General features: G+C 59.1%; 1 protein-coding gene across 2 annotated transcripts in view; it reads left to right on the plus strand.

The window, feature by feature from the left end:
• Positions 1 to 22,482, plus strand: part of CDH4 (cadherin 4) — a 542,859-nt gene that overhangs the window by 487,056 nt on the left and 33,321 nt on the right. For both annotated transcript variants that reach the window (XM_044918535.1, XM_044918536.1), the window contains one exon: positions 9,184 to 9,356. In XM_044918535.1, the coding sequence (XP_044774470.1) occupies positions 9,184 to 9,356 (173 nt within the window). The remainder of the gene's footprint in view (positions 1 to 9,183; positions 9,357 to 22,482) is intronic.

A 22,482-nucleotide genomic window follows, 5' to 3' on the forward strand; every position in this document is an offset into this window, starting at 1 on the left:
CCCACAGCCCCTAAGGAGCAGGGACAGGCTGCCGACGGGCAAATTAGCTCCAAGCGGCCAGCTCCTTAGGCAAGGGGGTGGGGTCGTGGGTGTCAGGCTTGGGGGTGCTTTCTCATTAGCACAGATATGGCGGGCCTCTCTCCCCACGACCCGGCACACTCCATAAAGGTGCCTGGATATCATAAATCACACCTCCCTTGTCTTACTTTAGAACAAATCAATAGAGAAAGTCTTCCCAAATGTGTAACTGGCTTTACTCCTTAGGATAACAAAGCAGCAAATTGTTGTGGCTCCTCCTCAAAATCCTGATAAGCTTTTAAGCCTGGAGATCGGAGCAGCCCCCGCCCCCCCATCGCCCCATCGCCCCAGCTCCACCGGGCCACTTGGAATGCCGAGCATGGCCTGGAAGACCGGAAGGCTGGTGTGGATCCCAAGACGGGTCCTCTTTCCCCGTTCACTCCTGTGTCTTTCATGGACTGTTTGCACTAGGTGTGGACTGACTTTCAGGGTCCCTGGGGGACCCCGCGTCTGTCTCTGCTCCCGGAACAGCCCTCAGAGGGGAACAGGGATGCCACGGCTTTGTGTAACGCCCGGGACGCAGCGGGGCCATGCTGCTCCCTCACGTGCCCGGCCAAGGCGAGTTGACCCCAGACAAAGCATGCTGTGGTGTCCTGGAGGCAGAAGCGCCCAGGGCTCGGAAACAGTCTCCGGGGTGTCCTCCCTTGCGTCAGTTAATCACCGTAATAGAAGGTTTCACTCGGTGCCTTTGCAGGGTAAGGAAAACCTATCACCAGAAATTAGCCATTATTCCCTGGCATGATGGGTTAAGGAAAGGTTTCAGATGTACATTCTAAAGGAAAACAAATGGAAAGATGTATTAAACATTGACTCACCCAGATTCAAACCTTTTAAGGTTTGGGTAGTTCATATGGGGACATTAGCAAAGTGACTCAGGGGTGGAGTCTCAGGAGGAGCCCACATTCACCCCACATTCTTTCCCCAGCCCCGGTGCCCCGCCATGGTATGGAATCCTCTTTGGTGCTGCTGGATAATACAGGCTCGGAGGGTGTGGAAGCCCCAGGGTGGCCCGTCCTATTTGGTGCAGCAATGGTCATTGTGGTTTGGGGTCAAGAGTGCCCGCTACTCTGATCTCAGCTGTTAGATTTCTGGGTCCCCAAAACCCACCTTGAGAGCCCCTGGAGAAGGGAATGCATTGGCTCACATAATTGCCAAGTCCAGAGACAGAAGCAATCTCGGGTGCTGTGGCTAGAGTGGGACTGGCCAGGGCCTTGCGTACCTCGGTCTGACTCTCCCCTCCTCGGTGCTGGCTCATTCTCAGGGAAGTTCTCTCTTCCTGCGGACAAGACGCCTCAGCAGCTGCAGACATAACCATGAGCCCCGGGAGAGGTCCCACTTCTTGCTGGAGTCCAGCAGGGGCCCTGGGAGATCCCCGTGATCTGGCTTGGGTGCTGTGCCCATCCTGAGGCAGTCCCCACGGCCAGTGCATGGACAGTGAGCCTCTTTCAGGCACAAACAGAGTCCGGTTCTACACCCCTCCAAGTCATTGGGTCTGACCCTGTGGCTGGTGTGGATCCCCCCCCAAGGAAAACCAGATCGTTGCTTCAGAAAAGGGGGCTGGATACCAGGTAGGCTCAAATAGCAGGTGTGCATCACATGCAGTTGTAAGAAATAATAGAGACGTGATGCAGTTGTAAGAAATAATAGAGACACCCCACAAATCTTCACCCGTTTCCCCCGGTGGGAACAGCTCGCAGAACTGTCATGCATGATCACGCCAGGACGTTGACACTGGTGCAATCACAGACCTCACTCACACGTCGGCAAGTTTCCCAGCGTGCGCCCACGCAGACGTGCGTGGGTGGGCTTCCGTGCAGTCTCCCCACGTGTGTAGATTCCTGTGACCGCGGTCAAGCTGCTGAACAGCTCCATCGGCAGGGCCCCTGTACTGCCTTTCAGAACGACAGCTTCTTCCCTCCCCCACCACCCACCCACTGACCCACCATCCCTAACCCCTGCCAGGCGCTGCTCTAAGACCTCCCTTCGGATTCCCTTCTTTAACGCTGCAACAGCCCTACCGGATAAGCACTTTTCTTTTCCCCACTTTGGAGATAAGGGAGCGAAGGCATAGAAAGGAGGCAAGATTTAAACCCAGGCAGTCTGGCTCGTGAGCCACAGTGCTCACCATGGTACACACTGCTTCCCCTCCCCAGTCTGTGTCAGGAATGCATTTGGCCACAAGTCACAGAAAACCCACCTTTGTACCAGGAGGGGTTTGGGGGAGAGCTTGAAGCTGCCCATGCCTCTCCCTCTGGTTTCTCACCCCATGGTCCCTTGGAGGCTGCAGTGCCTCCAAGCATCACATCCACTATCAGGCAGAAGGAAGGAGAAGGAAAGAGAAGGACAGAATGTAGCACGGGCAGTGTCCCCCCAGAAAAGCACAGGTTGTGTATGAAAGTGCCTTTCTCCAGGATAGAAAAATATAAACCCCACCCTCAAGAAGTCCATTGTCCAGCTGAGGAACCCAGAAATCCGTACGTTATGTACGTGTGAACGAGTGGTAGAGATGCACATCCAGCAAAGGCAGAGAAGCAAACATGCCAGGCCTTCAGGAAAGGAGAGCATTCTCCTGCCTCAGGGCCTTTGCACATGCTGTGCCCTCAGCCTGAATGTCCTCTCCCCAGTCACTGTGACACTGGCCCCTTTTCCTCCCTCAGCTCACATATCACTCCTGCAGAGGTGTCTGCCCTGCCTGCTTTCCATTAATACTGCCTTACTTGCTGGGTTAGTTACTCAGTTTGCGGCCAGCTTGCAGCACTGGGCAGAGATCCTATCTATCTGTTCTCCTCACCTGGACAAGGGCAGGACTCAGTGGACCTCAGCCCTCGCCTGACCCTCTGGAGGCTACCCGGTGCTCAGGACAGGCCCGGGTCCTGTGTCCTGGAGCTTGGAGCTGCTCGGCCATCAGCTCTACCAGGCAGGCTTCGCGAACCTCACAGGGAAAGAGTAATGATCCACAGTGATTATCTTTTAACTAAAAAAGGCTTTAATTGGAATTCCTGATTTCCCTAACCCCTTGTAAGTGTGTGAGGGCCTATGTTATAAATTCTGAAATTAACGTCACCTTAAAATATTAAATAGCAGAGAAATCTATATGCTGAAAATGAAGTCAAAGAAGGCTTCGTCTAGATAATGCAGAGTTTTTGCTTAAATAGATTATTCTATTAGCGGTCCGTTTATTTATTTATTTTATTTCTGTGCCGGCGGAGTTCTCCCTGAGATGAATGCCACGGACTAATGCACAGATGGCACCACATACTCGAAAGTCATCTGAATATTAAGAATTTAAATCTTTAGCCTCAGTGATTTGAGCAGAAAGCCAATTATGGGGCTGAATTAGTTTTCAAATTAAACTGCAGTTTAAGGCTTGTGAAATTAATCCTTTAAGGCGGACGGCTGTTCTCGAGCATGAATTCCGAGGGAGAGCCGACCCTCCGCTTTCTCCCCTTTTCCTGTTGGTGCAGCCAGTAAAGAGAAGCCCTGCACCTCGGGCGGCGGGCAGCGTCCCCGCTTAGATGAAAACACAATCCTGATGTTCTGTTTCGTTTGCCAAGAAAAATGGAAACCTCGCTGCTGGCAAGAGAGGCCGGAGCAGGCGCCCAGAGGAAGGAAGGATCCCTGGAAGGATGCTTCGCTCCAGGCCCGTGTAGGGGGGATGCACCTTCACTCCCACATGGCTGCAGAAGTGAGCTGCTAGTGTGAGTTCTTCCTCCTCGCAGGGCACCCCCGGGACCGCAGCCAAATGGCTCCCGTGGATACACCATGGGATGCTCCGGGTGCACTCCGTGTAATTGGGATTGCTGGGGCTCAAGGTTGTGTGTGGACTCAGACCTGGTCGGCCGGAGGAGGCAGGAGGCCCAGGAGCACCTGCAGGCCAGGGCCACACCGACCAGACACTTGGGGACTGGCCCTGCTCACGCCCCAGGCACCAGCTCACAGGCAGCTCTTCTGCTCACCCTGCGCCCCACAGAGGACATCCCGCTTCCAGAAGAGGACCCCCAGGCTCCAGGAAGCTCAGTGACGGTGCAGAACCAGGCCCTGGGAGCGGCAGCCAGGGTCCGATCTGGACTGAGCCTGCCGGTCCCACCCTGAGCCCAGCTTGGCCTCAGAAGGCCAAGGCCTCACCCAAGGCCACAGAAAGGCATCTGTTTGGAAAGGTCTCTCTTCTCGTGCCTTGTCGGCCAGGGGTCAGTCGCGCTCACTTCAGCCCCAGCTTAATTCCTGTACTGAGTGGAATGGTGTCCCTCCCAGATTTGGGTCCACCCAGAACCTCAGAATGCAGCCGTCCTGGGAAACAGGATCTTTGCAGACGTAGTCAAGACGAGCTCTGATCCACCAGGACTGGTGACCCTTTTAAGAAGGAGAGATTAGGACCGAGGCTGACACCTTGATTTTGGACTTCTGGCCTCCAGAACTGGGAGATAATAAAGTTCTCTTGCTTACGGCCGTCCCCTTGGCCTGGCACACCTTCCTAGCCCTCCTGCACCTTCTCTGTGCCCAAGGGAAGTCCACCCACCCTGCCCGAGCCTTGTAGGAGGGTGCGAGGTCATGGCCATCAGCCACTGCCTGTCGGGGGCCCAGCTCTAGAGCCAGGCGTGGGGTCCATCCACCCAAACCCCAGCGCGGAAGGGTGTGGAGGAGGCCACAGCGTCTACTGCAGGCTGTGAGGACCGCCGGGCTTCAGGGAAAAGAACGCCATGACCAAGACCAGAACGGGGGTCAGAACGGGAAGCCGTTGCATGTCAGGAGGAGACGGCAGCACGGGGACCCACAGCTCAGGGCCCGGGCAGGGTGCAACCCAGGTTAGAGCATGGCCCCGGCTCAGCACACGTCCTGTGCCCGCTGGGTGGGCACACACACGTGGGGTCTAGACCATGCACAGACAGGAAGGAAGGCTGCCCCCGCCAAGAGGGCCCTCCAGGCTCTCAGGAATTCCTCCAGCGTCTACCCATCTCCTCTGGCCTGGGCTCTGCTCCAGGGCCCTGAACGCTCCTATTTCATCTCTGCTGTTCCACAGACCCTGTCCCTTTCCCACTCGGGGTAGGGCGCTCCCACATGCATCGGCCACCTGACCATGGACTGGCGACCCAGCCGGGCTTTCAGAATCCCTCCTTCTTGAGAGAAACCAAGTCGCAGTTTAGCCTCTAAACACAAAGTCACATCTTCTATTTCTCAGTTGCCTTTTTTCTTTTTCTATTTTCTTCTTTTTTTTTTTTTTTAGTAACATTTTACTTTCTGATAATCGAGTGATAGCCTTTGAAGGAACCGTGGAAGGTACAGAGAAAATCACAAAGGAAAACTCAAACTCCCACATACGGTGCCGCACTCAGAGATTGCATGTCCGTCACACGCCCTCTGGCCTCCCCTCCTTTGCATAAACACATTGTTATTTTACAGATTGGGGTCACACTGAACAGTCTAGAGCCCTCGTTCTTTTCCAGTGAGCCGCACATATATCATGAAAATTTCAAATAACATTAACTATCCTTCTACAACATTTTAATGGCTTCACACTACTCCATGATAGCAAAGTTATGATAACATCATAATTTATTTAACCAACACCCTGCTGTACTACGGTTAATATCATTTGCTTATTGATTGTGCCCATGGCTTGTCTGCACCACCAGATGTGAGCCTCACAGGTCAGGGGTTTTTTCCACTTGAACTTCTTATTTAAGATCGCTGTAGATGCACACACAGCGTGCAACCTAAGACAGAGTCCCCAGTCCTTCGGTTCCCCTGGTGGTAACGTGGAAATGAGCGAAGCCCACCCCAATGAGCTCTGTTTATTCAGAGCCAGCCGGAGCCAGGGAGTTGGCCCCCACCATGTGCACTGGGCAAAGACTCGAAGGCGGGCAGCGGAACAGAGAGCTTCATGGTGGGGAAGGGGCCGCTCAGCTGTGCCCTGATGGGGCTTGGGCCTGGAGAAGTGGGAGGTGGACATCCTGTGTCATTAGTTGGGGGCATACTTCTCTGGCTGGCCCTGAATCAGAAGCCGGGACAAAAACTGGGGAAGCTGTCAGTTATCCATCAAGGCCCCATCAGTTCTGGGCCAATGGTTACAGGGTGACTGTTTGGCTTCCTGGATTGTTACTAGAGATAGAGGGTCTGACTTCCTCCAAGTCTGACCTGCGGGGAGCTGCTACCTCCCACGCTGGTTTCCCCGGCTGGTGGGTGGCCCTCCCGGGCCGGCTCCCGCGGATGGTGTGTTAGAGTTCTATCTTCATGTCGGATTGACTGTCATTTCGCGTGTGTTCAGTCTCTCCATCATGTCTTGGCAGAACCACAGGACAATATGCCAGCCAGGATATTTGGGGTGGACACAGTCAAGATACAGAACATTCCATCCCTAGGAGGATCCTCATGTTGGGGATTTAATGGTCACACCCACCCCTGTGCATCGGGGACTTTGTATATCTCTTTTGCTCACGGACATGCAATGCTGAACACGGTGCTTGGCACATAGTGGATATTTAATAAATATTTGTGGAGGATTTCAGGCTTTGCTATCAGGAACCGTGTCAGCACAGACCGCTGGGGGCACAAATCAATCATCTATTGCATATCTGTGATTTTTTCCTGAGGATAAATTTCTAGAAGTGGATTTGTCAACTGGACACATTTTAAAGGCACATGGGTATAGATAGCCAGCTGTGTCCAGAAGTTGAGGCCTTGTGCTCCCTGGACACTGTAGGGGGTAGGGTGCCCATTCCCTGTATATCCCTGCTATTCTCTATCGTTGTTATTTTTAAAGAGCATTTGCGTTTTGGGCATGTGAAAACGCCCTTCTTTCATATCTTTGCTCAGTAATAAAATTGTTGTTGTTGTTTTCAAAAAGGAGGAGCAAAGAGTGTCTCTGTGATAAAGATTTGAAATTTAGGCTCCTTGACTGGAGACTAAGCCAAGGGGCCACGGCGGGTGTGTCAGGCGGCGGGGTCACCGGCCAGCTTTTCCTACATTGTACCTTCTGATATTTTCCCGTGAAAACGTGCTGGTTTCCGTGGGTGGGTTTCATTTGTGCAATCGGAAAAGAATTATTAGAATTCTATCATTTGGTTTTAAAAAGCAGACTCCTGAACATAGCGAATAAGGTGGATGCCTAGATGTAATGTGATGTTATAACGAGCCCAAAACTAAAGGACCGGTCTTGTTGCCAAACATTCAAATCCGAGTCCTCCACGTCTGGGGCCCGGGGGCACAGCGAGGGGCGCAGACTGACAGACTGACTGGGTGGGCTCTGCAAAGCAAGAGCCTCAGCCACATCCAGACTGCACACACTCTGCCTCCAGAACTTTCTCTCAGAAGGCACCAAATTTGATGCTGAGCCTGGGATTTTAAAGCTTTGGGAATACTTCCTCCCCCAAACTCTGATGCCCTGGTTCACCAGTCAGGGGCCGTGCTGGGAGCTGGGACTTGGTCAAGGAGTTCATGATGAAGTTGAAGCCAGCTGAAACAGGGTTCCTGGGTGCTTAGAGCCCTACCCCCTCCCTATCCTCTCACCCTCCCCTCCTCAGGCCTGGAGGCCTAGCTGCTCAGCTTGAAACCCCAAGTCCAGTTCAGCCCCAGCTTCAGACATCTACTCCCAAGAAAGGATCGCATCAAGGTAGGGCACACACTCCTCCGCACCCCTGCAGGGCCCCGGACAGCACATTGTTCTGGAGCAAGGAACTGAACTAAAAACATGCAGCTTAGGACAAGGGCCTCCAGGACTCCAGTGCCACAGGGCTAGGAGTTTGTGCCAGTCGGAACTCTGGGTTGCGAGTGACAAAAATTCGAAGTAAAATGGCATAAGGTGTGAAGGGAAATTCATGGGCTAAATTACACAGAAAGTCTATAGGGTACCTTAAATTTTCTGTTAACCTAAAACTGTTCTTAAAAAAAAAAAGTGTGCGTGTTTAAAATAGTCTTTAGGTAGGGGCACCTGAGTGGCTCAGTCGGTGAAGTGTCTGCCTTCAGCTCAGGTCATGATCCCCAGGTTCTGAGTTCTAGGTTCAAGTCCCACATCGGGCTCCCTGCTCACTCAGTGCCACCTGCTTCTCAAATAAATAAATAAATAATAATAAAATTAAAAGTCTTTAGGCAATAGCTTCAGGTGCAGGTTGATCCAGGGCCTTCCTAGTGAGAAGTTGCCACCTGAGCCCCTCTTGAGGCTCCAAGATGGCCCTGTCCTTCAGCCTCTTTATTTGTGGCCAGAAAGTGACCATCATCCCCAGCCTCACTCACTGACACAGGCAGACCCAGGGGCAGGGACAGCATGTTGGTTTCCCAGGAACCCCAGCAAACATGGTTATTGCCGACTCTGATGGGTAAGGTGCCCACAGCTGAACCGATCACTGTGGCCAGGGGGAGGGATGTGCTCAGTCAACCAGGGCCTCACAAGGCAGGGAAGGATGGACACTAACAGGACCTTCAGGTGCCGCCCTCAGAGAGTGGGGCTGTGCTGTCTTCCACCAGGGAGCTCAGCCCTACGTGTGGTCGGGGAAACAGACACCGAGCAGTGGGGCGGCTCAGGCAGTTGCCCAGCCCCTTGGATCTGAAACGCCTGCACCCCTGCACGTGTGCTCCCCCAGGGTGCACAGCCTCCCCTGCAGGCGCTCCTGCCAGCTCCTTTCCCGTGTGTCCCTCAAGCACGTACTCCATGCCTTCCGCAGAGCCGGCCCCGGGCCAGGCCCCGCTCCTTCTCCGGGCGCCTCCAGGTCCCCACTGCACCACCCTCCATGTGTGCTCAGCGGAGCCCCGGCAAACACTGAGAGCCGGGTCTTGAGCCGTGTGGCTTGGGGAGAGGGAGCTGGGTTCGGAGTTGGAAAAGCTGGTCCTGCAGCCCGTCCTGCTCTCCCCCTGCCCCCCCCCGCCCCCCGCCGCTGAGAGAGAAGGAAGTCAGAGCCGATGCCTCACAGGAACCCTGAGCTCTAGAAGAAGTCCTCCGAAGCCTCGTGGGGAAGTGAAGGCGGCAGGTTTGCTTTCCAGCCTGCCTCTGGCGACGTGGGGTTCCCTCCATCTCGGGGAGATGGGGATCGGCTGGTGATGTCTGCCCCGGGTGTGCCCCTGGGGCAGCAGCAGACACAGCAGATCATTCCCGTCTGAGAGCTTTCTCTGTCCCAGGCACCTATGTGATGACCATCACGGCCAATGACGCGGACGACCGCACCACAGCCAATGGGATGGTGCGGTACCGGATCGTGACCCAGACCCCGCAGAGCCCGTCCCAGAACATGTTCACCATCAACAGCGAGACAGGGGACATTGTGACCGTGGCAGCCGGCCTGGACCGAGAGGTGAGGTGGAGGGGGGAGGGGGGCCTCGCCCTTGCGGCCCGTGCGGGAGATGGGACCCCAGCCCAGGTTGGGTGCCCCGGGGGCCCGTCTGCTGCGGCACCTGGCCGGGAGGAAAGCTCTCAGCAAAGCCGTTCCTAAGTATTCGCCGCCAGCCCTGGGAGCGCACCTGGGAGCTGGTCCCGCACGAGCTTTCCAAACAGGCGCTGCTGGTGGGCGTGGCGCCGAGGTCTGACCTCTGTGCTCTCAGGAGGCGGCCGCGGCGGGGCCCCGGGGCCGGGGGCTGTTAGCGACCGTCTGAGAGCGTGAGCACCCACCCCCGCCTGGGGCACTAGCCCTACATCTGACCCGGGCGCCCCCACCACGATGACCTGGGGCGCACGGACAGGGTGGCACTTTCCACTCAGGGCAGGAATCATCACGGCCAGAGTGACTTCTTTGGTGCTGGGTACGAGGATTTCCCAGCTTCGCGGCCCTTCCCGCGACCCCAGGAGGCCGGCACCTCTGTTGTACCCACCTTCGCTCACCCCATCCGTGTGGACTCCAGTGTCCGCCCCGCCCAGAGCCAGACCCTCAGGAGAGGGCGGCATGAGGTGGCTTTGCTGCTGCCACCACCGGACTGCCATTTTCCCAGTGAGTGCGGGGGCGTCTCCAGGCACTGGGCCACTGTTCCTATCTGGGTAGATGACGCTGTCCCGGGCACCTGCCTCCGGGGCCCCTGGAAGGGTCAGCAGCAGCTCCGGGCTGAAAGCCCCCGGCTGGCGGCACTGAGTAAGCACGCTCAGCTTCCCAGACCAGCATCTCTCCTGCCTCTGGGCCTCCATGACGGCCTCCGGTTTGCTCAGTGACCAGAGGCCGGCGTCTCCTCTAAAGGATACCCGAGTCCGTTTACCCTTGAAAGCACTTGGCTCCCAGGACTAGAGGCTCGTTTGCAGAACCTGTATCAGCCGCTCCGTCACTGGGGGCTGGTTTGCAGAGCCTGTAGCAGCCGCTCCATTGCCGGGGGCTCGTTTGCAGAGCCTGTACCAGCCGCTCCGTCGCCAGGGGCTCGTTTGCAGAGCCTGTATCAGCCGCTCCGTCACTGGAGGCTCGTTGGCAGAGCCTGTACCAGCCACTCCGTTGCCGGGGGCTCGTTTGCAGAGCCTGTAACCAGCTGCTCCGTCACTGGGGGCTCGTTTGCAGAGCCTGTGTCAGCCGCTCCCTCCCCGGGAGCTCGTTTGCAGAGCCTGTATCAGCCGCTCCGTCGCCAGGGGCTTGTTTGCAGAGCCTGTAACCAGCCGCTCCGTCACTGTGGGCTCGTTTGCAGAGACTGTAGCAGCCGCTCCGTTGCCGGGGGCTTGTTTGCAGAGCCTGTACCACCAACTCCCTCCCTGGGGGCTCGTTTGCAGAGCCTGTAGCAGCCGCTCCCTCCCCGGGCGCTTGTTGGCAGAGCCTTACTAGTCGCCAGAGCCTGTAGCCACACTCATCTTGATGGCCTCCGGCTCCCCCTCCCAAGAAGCGCTGCAGGCCTCATCATCTGGGTCCGGGGACCTCACCTTGATCGGGGGCACTGAGCTGGGACCTTGCTACGTGTGGATTTTCAGGGCCCAGCTGCGGCAGGTTCTCACTCCCCAGACTGATTCCGCACACCTATGATCCTGGCAGGTTTGGAGACGGGGGCACCAAACACCTTGAGTCTAGACCTCACCCCTGGCAAAGCTGCCGGAACTGGTCCAGCCACGCTGCCCCCCATGCGCCTTCCAAATCAATAAACGCCAGGTGGTAGCACAGAAAGTGCCACCCCCACTGGAGATGTGTGACAGGAGAGGGGTACAGAACCTCAGGGGCTCTGTGGGTGACTGGGGGATCTCCCAGGGACCAGGGTAGGTGCCTGCTGCATGCAGACCAGGCCCTGGAGTCAGGGATCGGACAAGGGACTGCTCCCCTGGCTCCCAGAAGGATGCTGCCATTAGCTGGGGTGGTGGACCGGCGACTCTATGGGGAAGGTCATTAGAGAGGTCTGCACAGGAACAACACAGGAAGCAGGAAGGCTGAGGGCCTGCCAGCAGGCCGAGTGTCCAGCCCGCTCAGCTGTCGTCTGCTCCATCTGACATAATACACAGCTCTGGGGCCGCCGGCCCTGCTCGGAGCTCCAGCTGGTGACACTGGGCCTTTGGGAAGAAAAGAGGCATTTTCAGAGCCTCTATCCGGAGGACCCATCCAGCCGCAGAAGGAGACAAGGCCTCCCAGCCGTCAGAGAGCTAGGAGACTCTGCTGGTTCTTAGGAACCCAGGCCTGGCTCTGGAGAGCGGGCTTCGGTTTCCCCCAGGCCAGCTCTGTGGTGCTGGGAGCAGGGGGCCTGTCCTGGTTTCCACTTGTTTATGAAGGAGCAAGCAGCTTCAGGCCTCAGAGTGACCTCCTGATGCCCCGAGTCTCCGGCCCCTCCTTGCCCAGATTAAGGCCTTCCGTGGCCTACTTTCTCACTTGGAACAAAATCCAGAGTCTTCCCCTCGGCCCCTGAGCCCCGCTCGGTCTCACCGTTTGCTCAGCCCAGCTCTGCCCACGCAGGTCCCATGCGGCCACGTGCAGCCTGCTCTCCGCACCCTGGCAGCCTTGTCCAGGGCCGCGTCAGCCTCTGCCCTTTGGTGTGAAGCCAAGTCCTCACTCTTGCCTTGACCTCATCCCTCAGCCCTGAGAGCGGACTTTGGAGATCTGAAGCCATGCACTTTCTCAGGGGATTGACGGCTGCAAAATCCCCCCCAGAAAAGCTGCATTGGTTAGCTCCCACCTCCAGCGGGGAGAGCTCATGCCCCTGCGTAGAGACAGCACCCCCACCCCTGGCCCCTGCTGTCCTGTCTCAGCCCCTGTTCCGCCACGTGCCCCGTACGCCGGGCCCTCGCCCTCTGCGCCTGGCCGCCGGCAGCCTGCCCCTGGCGTAGGGTAGGCCGGCAAGCGCTCCGCGGTCCAGCCTCTGTGCTGTGTTCTCAGAAACATCCAGAATGCACCAGCCTGCACGTCGCTCAGGCCTGGAGAGCTTGCAGGCCCCGCTGCATCCCCGCTGGCCTCCTCTGCCTCTCAGCTCTGTCCCACCTGGGGGGCCTGGGCCTCTCCTTCGGGGCAGCTGCCTTGGGGTCTGCTCAGTGGCCAAGGGCCCCTTACCAGCTGCCCCTCCCCTCCTCCCGCCCAGAGCACATGGTCTCTGCATCTTAAGCGAGTCAAGTGAAATAATTAGACACAAGCTGTCTGCACTAATTAGCACGTCCGCAGACCACAGGTTGTGATTGCCCTGAGACCGCTGGTGGACGCTCCCTGGACCGTCGGCGTCTCGCGGCAAGGCCTTGTGTGCGCGCCAGGCCTACAGGGAGCCCAGTGGGGGAAAGGCAGGTCCCTGGACAGAAGGAGTGGCAGGGAGTCTGCAGGAGGGAGCCGGTGCTTGAGACACACCAGGTGCCCCAGCGCCTCGGTGCCCCTGCTGCCCGCAGCCCCCACCTAGCTTCCTGCTCCTCTGGTGCTGAGGGCTGGCCCACCCCTCCACCGCCTCCTTGTGCCTCTCTCCCGTCCCCAGGTGCTTGAGGCCCTGGTTCTTCTTGTCTTACCAGACATCACCCCCAGGGAGGCCTCCCCGACCACTCTGCTCAGGGCCTGTGCCCTTCCTCCTCCTCTCCCTGAGCTGGGCAGGTTCCTTCACAGCCCCCGCTCAGAGGAGACTGCACGTGAGCTTGTTGGCTCCTTTACTGTGAGTTCCCCTCTGACACAAGCTCTGTAGGGCAGGCCCAGTCTGTTCAGGCATCACTGACCGACCAGCGCTCAGCTGCACGCCTGGGGCACTGGAGCAGCTCAAGAAATGTGTGGAAAGGTCAGGGGGTGGGCGTGGCAAGGGCAGGGCCGGCAGAGGGGCAGATCCAGGGGCAGGGCAGCAGAGCTGTGACCCCTGCCACCTTGAGCTCAAAAAGATCAGTATTTGCTTTGATTTTTTTTGTTTGTTTGTTTCCCAGCTACTGAGCACTCCAACCTAGGTGTCCTCGCTCTTTGGGGCCTTTTATACTAGATTGCCAGAGTCCGTGAAAGATCATACCTCAAGTTTTATACTAAAATGTAAACGGTTGATAGAGGTGGCACAGGTGGCATTTGCACTTTATCAGAGAGTAGAGCCTGACGCTAAACGAGGGACACTCCAAGGATGATTGTGAGACACCAGCTCTCAGGATCTGGGGTGTGGGGAGCTTCCCCTGGGGAGCTTATACGGCATAAGCAGAGAGCGCTCATCCCAGACACGAGACTCATGGTGTTCGCAGGGGCCTTGGATGGAGCGCGGCAGCTGCCTCTGAATCTGTGACCCTGTGCCCCGGCAGGTGGCCAGGGAGACACGGGGCTGCGCTCGGCCGGCTCGCGTCAGCTGCTCGGGAAGGGCAGGTGGTCCGCTGGGGATACTGCTCCAGACCCCCTTTCCCGCTTTGCTCACAGGCACTCCCCGCGGTGCCTGCCTTTGCCTTCAGGGAGGAGAAACAAAGTGGCCGGAGGGGATGGGGGTGCTGCGGGTGAGGGAGCGGAGCGCGTTTCCAGCTTGGGCTTTGTGTCCCGAGCAGCCCGGCTCTCCCCGCCGCTGGCTCCAGGGAGGGTCTGAGGAGTGGCCCAGAGTTAACCGGACACCCCGGGCAGGTCGCTCAGCGGCAAACAACCACACAACAAGGACACCCTCGCCTCTGCTTCCAGGCTTTTGTAAAACCTGCAGGTGGCTGCTGGCAGGGGGTGGGGACCCCAGGCGACTTGCTCGCTGCCCCCCCACCCCACCCCCGGCCAGGCGGACCCTCAGGCCACTGGGCCCAGGCGCCAGAGCTCCGGCCCCGCAGGAAGGTCACGTTTCTCCACGAGACCCCTGCACAAATCTGCGCCTTTCCCCTCCTCTCCCTGGGAGAATCTGATCCCCCCGCCCGGGAACAGCAGAGTCTGGGGGAGAAACGCTGCAGACGCTTCTCGGAGCAGCTTCCCGTGGGGCAGAGTGAGCCATCTCGACGAAGGGGGAAATCCAGAAACATAATTGCTGCCTGGTCTAATCAGGCAGAGCTATGTAAGTGGAGCATTTTTACATGACTAAAATGTCAGGAGAGGCCTCGGTACGACGGGAGAGGCTCAAATGTCTCCTGTGTGCCTAGCCAGAGACACCCCTGCCGCTGACACCGCTCGCCTGCATGCTCCCCTGCACGCTCCCCCGGTCAGAGTGTCTGCGTCACACACTTAGCGCAGAGCCACAGACGTCCTCAGACCCACTGCCGCCTACCCCTGGGTGAGTCACTGCGTCACTGGGGACGCCACCCCGGCTCCCCGTCCCCACACACGCAGACCCTCACTGGTCACCTTCATTAATTTGAAATGTCTCCCCACACGAGGGTGGGACATGAGGGTCTCGTGGTCTTACAGGATTTTTAGGAAAGCAAAACCAGGACCTTTCCATAGTTCTCAAGATTCTCCAGCTACACTGTCAGCAAGGGAAGAGGTTTCATGGAGGGCGATCCATGTAGTTTTGCTCCAGCTGAATCTCGCGATCACCATCACCGACCGTGGTTAATGCCATCACGTTACTCAGTTTCAGGGGGATCATCCTGTAGCGACAGGACCAGCATCTTCCCTTTGCTTCCTGGGAAGCCCAGCAGCGGGCCACATGGGAAATTCTAAAAATGTGTTTTCCTAGAAACTGAGCTCCTTGTAAGTCCTCTGAAGAGGGCCGCTGCAGGGGGCCAGTGGTGGGCCAGGCGGGGTGGTGGTCGGGTTTCTCCCCGCTGGTTTTCGGGCGTGTTCACGGAACCCTGTGTTGAGCTCACCAACTGCAGCCTAGGGGTCTTGGCGGGGTCAGTGACGGCTGAGGCGACTCTGCCAGCACCTGGATTTTCCCCTGAACCTTACCGATCCCCCCGCCCGGGAAAGGGGAGCAGGGGAGAAGCAAAGGCACTCTTGTTTTGGGGCGTGAGCTCTGCCCCAGAGACAGACGCCCGGGCCCTGCCATCTATGCTCCTGGGTCACACGCGGGGGCCGCCGGCTGGGGGCGCGGTCTGCGGGGCCCGAACACGCGCACTGGCCAGGCGCCCCCCGAGTCCCCAGACGCCAGGCTGGACGTCAGAGCCAGTCCATGCACCCGAGCCCACGTTGGAGCCCTTTTCCGCAAGAACGCCTAGAGATGCCTCTTCTCACAAGAGCAGCACATCTGTGGAAGAAAAGAGAGCCACACAAAGAAGAAAACAGCAATCCGCCCTCTGAGCTCTGGAAGATGCACACAGCTCACACGGGACCGACGCCCGCATGTCCTGGCTGCGCTCGCCGCCGGGGTGCATTCCCCATGTTACAGACCAGCTGTCCTGATGAACAAAGTGTGTGGCCCCTGTTGGCGCTTGGCGGTGTATCCTTGACGTGGGAAACACCCTTCTCCCTCAGCACTGTCCCGCGTCTGGGTTGTCCATCGTTGGGATTGGCCGAGACTCGTTTCACAAATCCCCTGCTGTGAGCCTTTCATTGTTTTCCATCTTTTCCTTGAGCTGAGGTGTGAGTCCAAGGAGCCGGCCTCAGGGACGGGGAGGGAGGAGGAGGCAAGTCAAGGACGGAGCCTCCCATGGGAGTAGCTGGGGCCCTGGGGTCCAGCCCACCTCCTCGGGAAGACTTCGCTGCCTTCTCGTCCGCTTGCGGGCGTCTCCCTCCTCTGCCTCTTCCTCAGAGGCCTGGCTGGAGGGCAGGGGCCCAGCGAGGCCACCCTCTTTCTGTAGGTTTGTGGTCTGACAGGACAGCGGTGGTGGGGTGAGGGTGGGAGCCCCGACAGGCCCAGCAGGACTCAGGTAAACGTACAGGAGACGGTGTGCTGAGCGGGCGGGTGCAGGCGAAGGTGACAGGAGGATGCCATGGCCTCTGACCCCTCCAAGGGATGTGAGGGGCTCTGGAGGGGTGGGTCCCAGCTCGGGGGTCTGCCCTCTCCTGGGGTCCCGAGGGGGCGAGCAGTCAGGGCAATGTTGGCTGGGGCTCGCCCAGATCCAACCTGTAATAAATCCAGCTTTGTAAATAAAGTTTTATCGGCACACGGCCATGCTCACTCGTTTACGCACGTGGCGGCCTTCCTGACACAAAGGGCAGACGCTGGTGGCCGCACAGCTGCCCCCACCCCAGACCACTCTGAGGTGGCGCGTTCCTTCGGATGGAGCAGGGATCGCACCCGTGTCCTCGGCTTCGAGGCTGCTTGTCCGCCGGATCCAGGGTTGCAAACGAGCAGCCCAGAGACAGGTTCGGCCCCGGAAGTGGGAGGGTTTGTTGTTTTTAAGACGTAGCATTTAAGCAGGATATTTGCAGGATATTTTTGTATACAAGACCCAATTTCTGGATCCTCTTAAAATTGGGAGGCTGTGGATCCTGGGGCCTGCTCTCCCCCGGCAGGACCCGCAGCCCCATCCTCCCGAGGCTCAGGACCACAGGCCCCGGGTGGGCACCCGTGTCCTCTCGTGAAGCTGCCAGCAAGACTTGGGGGTGGAAGGGGGAGGGAGAAAGTGCAAGTGTCTCCAGGCAGAGGGAGGGAAGTCTCTGTGTCCACTGTGCAGACCACGAATGTCTGTCCCCCCACCGTGGCCTGCCTCCACACCCCCTCAGCAGCCAGGACCCCGCCCCCGTGGCTGGCTGCCTTTGGGGCCTACCCTGCGTTTCCCTTTTTTTACCTCTCACCTACCCCTGCTTGCTCAGCCTGCTCAGACCCTGATGGCCCCTGCCCAGCTGGTCTCCGGGGCTCTGCTCCTGCCCCTGCATCTGTCCTCACTCAACAGCCAAGCGATCCTGTCCATGCACAGATGTGACCATCGCTGTCTTCTCAAACCCTCCTGTGGCTTCCCGTCTCCCCAAGTCAAGTCCAAACATAGCTTCTGCTCCTTGTCCACCCTCTGGCTCACCTTGCCCCTGCTCACTGGCCTATCTTCCTGGCCAAACCAGAGTGCCTGCCCCAGGGCCTTTGCACTGGCTGTTCCGGTTGCCAAAAACATCCCTCCCCCAGATATCCACCAGCTCGCTAATCAAGCATCTCCTTAGCAAAGAAGTCTTGTCTGGCCAGCCTGTGTGAACCAGCAGCCCACACACCCCCAGCGTCCTCTGCCCCCTCTCCCGCCTCCCTTTCCTACACAGCCCTTGTCACTACATGATGGGACAGGTATTGCCTATTTATTGGCTGTCTCCTCCCCTGGAACCATGGTTCTCAACCAGGGTGATTCCCTGCCCCACCACGGGGACACTGGGGGCGTCTGGGGAGAGTTTGGGTTGTCACAACTTCGGGGAGATGCCCCAGGGCACAGGACAGCCCCACGCAGAGAATGACCCGGCCCCACGGAATTCTTGGCTTCCAGAGCTAGGGCACGTGGCTGCTCAGTGGTCAGGTGTGAGATGTGCATGCATGGCCACGACTGTCCCAGCCCTGGGCAGTGCAGATGCTGTGTCTGTGACCCAGGGTGGGTGGCCGGGAGGGGCTCCGAGGAGGAGACATGCCAGGACTCAGGGACCAAGGCGGCCCCATCTCCCTGGACGGGACACCTGCTCTCATTCTTCCCAGAGCCTCTGACCCCCAAAATCCTTGGTGGTCATTCCTGAGAGCTCATCTCCCCTCTGTGCCCAGCAGAGGGAAGGGGAGAGAGGGCGGGTGGGTGGGCGCCGAGCACCCCGCCCACCCAGCGCTGTGGATGAGACAGAGGCCTTGGCGCCTCCGTTCCCCATGCAACCGGCCGAGGGAGGAAGCTGTCCCTGCAGTGCTGGCATTTTCTCTCGCTTCACCTGGCTCGGCTGGTTCATGCGGCAGAAAGCAAACCCGGTTGGGGGGGGGGGGGCGTGAGGAGATGGGGGTGCAGTGAGGTTTGTCAGGGAGTACTGCAGGCTCACGCAGCCCTGGGTGGGAGGCAGGCGTCCCCACGCACCCCGAGTGTGCAGAGAGCAGCGGACGCACCGCTCCACCTGGTCCGAGAGCGATTTCATTCCCCAAAATGACTGTCCCATGGGCAGCCACTCCCGCCCCCCGGCCCCCGGCGACCACTGTTCCACTGTCTTGATGGACGGGCCAGTGATGGACGCTTCACATCAGGGGGGCCTGGGAGCCTGTGGCTTCGTGTCTGCTCCCTCCGCTCAGCACATGCCGTCGAGGTTCATCCGCAGGGTTGCTCCTTCTCTAGCAGAGCCCTGCCCCCGCGCGTGCGTGAAGCAGTGTCTACTCACCCGTGGGCGGATGGTCAGGCAGGTTGCTTCCACCAGTGGCCGTGGTGGCTGGGCAGCTGTGAGCCCTGGAACAAGCATTTGTCTGGACTTTTTCCAGCTCCCTTGGGCCAGGGCCAGGTGCAGGATTGCCGGTCATGTGGTGACTGAGCACTCGAGGACCTGCAGCCTGTTCTCCTCGGCGGCCGCACTCCCCACGCCCCCGGACATGAGTCCCGATGCACCTGATGAACAAGAACAGTGGCCCGTGACCCCTCCTCCCGCAGTGGCCATTCCAGACGCCCTCCTGCTCGTTCCCAGGTGCCAATCGGACACCCAGGTGCTGAGCAACATGAGCTCCAGGTGCAGGAGGGAGGCCCTCAGTTTACTCATTTCTCAGTTCCCGCAGTGACAGCAGTGACAAGCAGGAAAGCACGAGGGGGCACGTGGCCCAGGGAGGGAGCCTCAGGATGCCGGCATTGACCCAGTGAGCGGGAGAACCCTAGCCTCATTCAGGGAGGGACGCTGGGAGGGTCTGTGAGTTGCAGTGTGGACACCAGGCTCTCAGCCTCAATCTACACCCGCATCCCGGCCGCCAGCACGCTGCAGAGGGCCCGCTGCAGATGCCCAGTGTAGGCAGGGAGACATGTTTGTAGCATGGTAGGGGACACGGGTCCAGGAGCTGGGGACACCATTCTCAGGCTGGGTGGCACCCTGGGCTCCACCAGCACTTGGGCGTGCAAGTCGCAGGCCTAATGTGGGCCGGGCTGCAGTCCTGGCGGCCGGTGTGGGGAGGAGGGCCCGCAGGGGCATGCGGGAGGCTTTGATGCTTTTCTAGGGCAGGTCAGCCGGCTGCATTATTGATGGATGTTCTGCAAAATTTAAATGCTGAGCTACGGGGAAGGAAGCGAAAACCCCAGGGACCACCCACGTGCAGTTTTCCTCCCTTCTCTTGGAACTTGAACATGGCCAGATCACATTTTAATGAATTCACTGCGGCACCGCTGCTGACCAGGCAGAGCAGGAGTACCACTGGGCGGCAGGCGGGGCTGGCCGGGGGCACATGCACACAGGTGGGAGAAGCTATCACCAGCTGGCCTCCAGCGGGGGACACCGCAGAGACACAGGCTCGCCCACCCCCCACCCAGCCCGCTCCGCCAGCTCCCCTGGAGGCTGATTCGGAGAGCAGAGACCCGCTGCATGATTCAGCCCGTGGAGAAGACCTCTGTGGGTCCAGAGCTGGGGCCGGGGTCATCTTTTTGTCCCAGGAGAGCCGGGCAGCAGGTTTCAGGGACTCCAGATGGCCAGGCCCCAAGCACACTGTCCACCAGCCCTGGGCGCCCCCCCACAAGACTCAGTTCGATCCACCACAAAGTAGGGAGGGTTTCACCCCACACTCCAGGCCCCTAGAAGGTAGATGCGCCACAGCAGATGTGGTCTGTGGGGTCACCAGCGAGAGGCACTAGAACAGCACTGAAAACCGTCCCCCGCTCGTTCGTGGCCCCAGGCCCGGCCTCATGTAAATGAAATGCACCTTCGGCCGAGAAACAGGCCCCACTTAATAAATAGGTCAAACCGCTAAGCACACCAGAGCCCTCCCACGAGGTCACGATGGGACAGTTATGTACGGGTATCTGCGTCCAGGGACGCCAGGCGACCGGCCGCCTCCCTCAGACTCTGCGTGCCATGCCAGAGGGGATTTGGTGAAAGAGAAAAAAGTTACCACTCCTGGGTCTGAAAAGTGTACTTTCTAAAGCAAAAGCAACAACGTAGGAGCCGAGCCAGCCCCCAACCCCGAGAGCTTCCGGAAGATGCAAATCCCCAATCAGGGCTGAGCTGGCCTGGATCTCAGAGGCCCCGCCCACGGGAGGCGGGGCGCGGCTGGGGGCCCTGCTGACACTTCCTCCTTGTGGCTGGGCGATCGACGCCCCCGTGCCCAGAAAGCCCCCCACCCGGCCTCCAAAAGCAAGATCGGCACACCTTCTAGTGGGGGTGGGCTGCACACACAAGTGTGCACACACGTGTGCATGCGTGCACACATGCGGATGTACATGTGGATCTGCACACGCACGCGTGTACACACTCACATACCTGTACATACACATACACACGCGTGGGTTCCTGTGTCTCCAAGGGCTGTAGTCCATAGGGTCCCAGAGAAGAGGTTGTGAGTCCGTGATAAGGGCGTAAGGAAGGTTTGGAAAAGTGACCCCACGTTCCAATCACACTCTTCTTCCTCTCTTCTCTGGCTGACTCCTTCTCTTCTGCGGTCAGCCTGTACTCTCTCTTGTCCTTTGCTCTGGCCCCTTGTCGTGGTGGCTGGTCCTGGGAGGCGAGGTGGGGCGTGAGGCTTGGTGGCTCCTGTCCACGTCTGCTCCACGGTGTCCCCGTCCTTCCGACCCGGTGATCAGACAGGCCGAGGCCTGATGGCAGGACCCATGGGGTCCCAGGTGAAGCCTCACCAAGTGGGACCCTGCCGTGTGTCCAGAGCAAGGCCAGTGCAAGGGCTGGGGCGTCACGGACACCTGGGTTCCCTCCAGCAGCTACAGGAAGGGGCCCAGCCCAAGGCCATTATTAGGCTCCTGGGGCAGCCCTCACAAAGTACCACAACTCCTGGGTACAACCCCTGCAACTCACAGACCCTCCCAGCGTCCCTCCCTGAATGAGGCTAGGGTTCTCCCGCTCACTGGTACTGGATGTAACTCTCCCACGGCTCTGGGGGCCAGACGCCCAAAATCAAGGTGTTGGAGGTTTGGCTCCATGTGGAGAGTCGTTAGACCCACACTGGGCTCCCTCCAGCCTCAGTGTGGCCGGCACTCCTGGGCCCTGAGGCTTGTGGCCACGTCACTGCCCCCTCTGCGTTCATCTCACTTGACCTTCTCCTGCAGGACACTTGTCACGGACTTGGGGCCTGCCCTCACCGGGGACGGCCTCATTTTGAGCCTTCCCTTCCCTTCATCTGCAGAGGCCCCACTTCCAGGCCCTGGGGTTCCTGAGAACTCGGATTTGGGGGACACTACCGCACTCGGAGTGGGTGCCCTCGCCCTGGCGCTCGCTCTCCCCAGAGAACAACCCTGTGATCCTCGCTGCCCGCTGGCTCAGGCACGACCCAGTCAGCACACAGCTGCCTGTGCTGGGCGGTGGGCTCGTGAGCTACGGATCCTCTGTGCTTTCCCCCCATGATGCCCAGCAGAGCCCCGGGCACCAAGCAGGGCACGGACAGTGACGGTGACCAGGGAGTCCATGTGCAGACGGGAGGCCCGCTCTCTCCCTCCGGCTCCTGGGATGGCCGGAGCCTTCCACTTTGGGGCTGGCAGCCATGGGGGCTGAGTCCTGTGGGTGCCCAGCAGGGGGACTCTGGACCCCTCAGCCCTACAGAGTCAGCACTGGCCCCATCCCAGGCACCCACCCCCCACCCAGCCTGCTGTGCTTTGTCCTCTGGAGACAGCTGCGCAGCCAGGCCTGGGGGTGGGTCAGCCTGAGGGGCGTCCCCAGGGTCCACCCCTCCCCGTGCCCGCTCCTCCAGTCCTCCAGGATGGAACTGTCCATGCTGCAACCCCCGCCTCGCCATTGTCCTCAACCCAGGCCAGCGCTCGGCCCATGGGAAACAAACTACAGATGCCTGTGGCCCAGAGCTGTGCCCCTGGACAGTCCCCACCCGTCCCCGGGGAGAGTGGCCTTGTCCCCAGGTCATGTTCCAGACGGCAGAGAGAGTGGTGAACGTGACGTCCTGGGCTCTGGAGGCCCTGCCCGTGGGGCATTAGCAGGCAGAGGACAGGCCACGCTGATGCTAAGAAGAAAAGCAGAGTCTCAGGGAATAGCAGGTGTGGAGCATTAGACCAGGTGTGGGGTAGGGGAAGCAGGTATGGGAGGGGGAACAGGTGTAGGAAGAGAGCAAGGGTGGGGGCAGAGCGGGTGTGGGGGCAGAGCGGGTGTGGGGGCAGAGCAGGGGTGGGGG

The sequence above is a fragment of the Neomonachus schauinslandi genome, chromosome 10, assembly GCF_002201575.2.
Source record: "Neomonachus schauinslandi chromosome 10, ASM220157v2, whole genome shotgun sequence".
NCBI classification, from domain to species: Eukaryota; Metazoa; Chordata; class Mammalia; order Carnivora; family Phocidae; genus Neomonachus; species Neomonachus schauinslandi.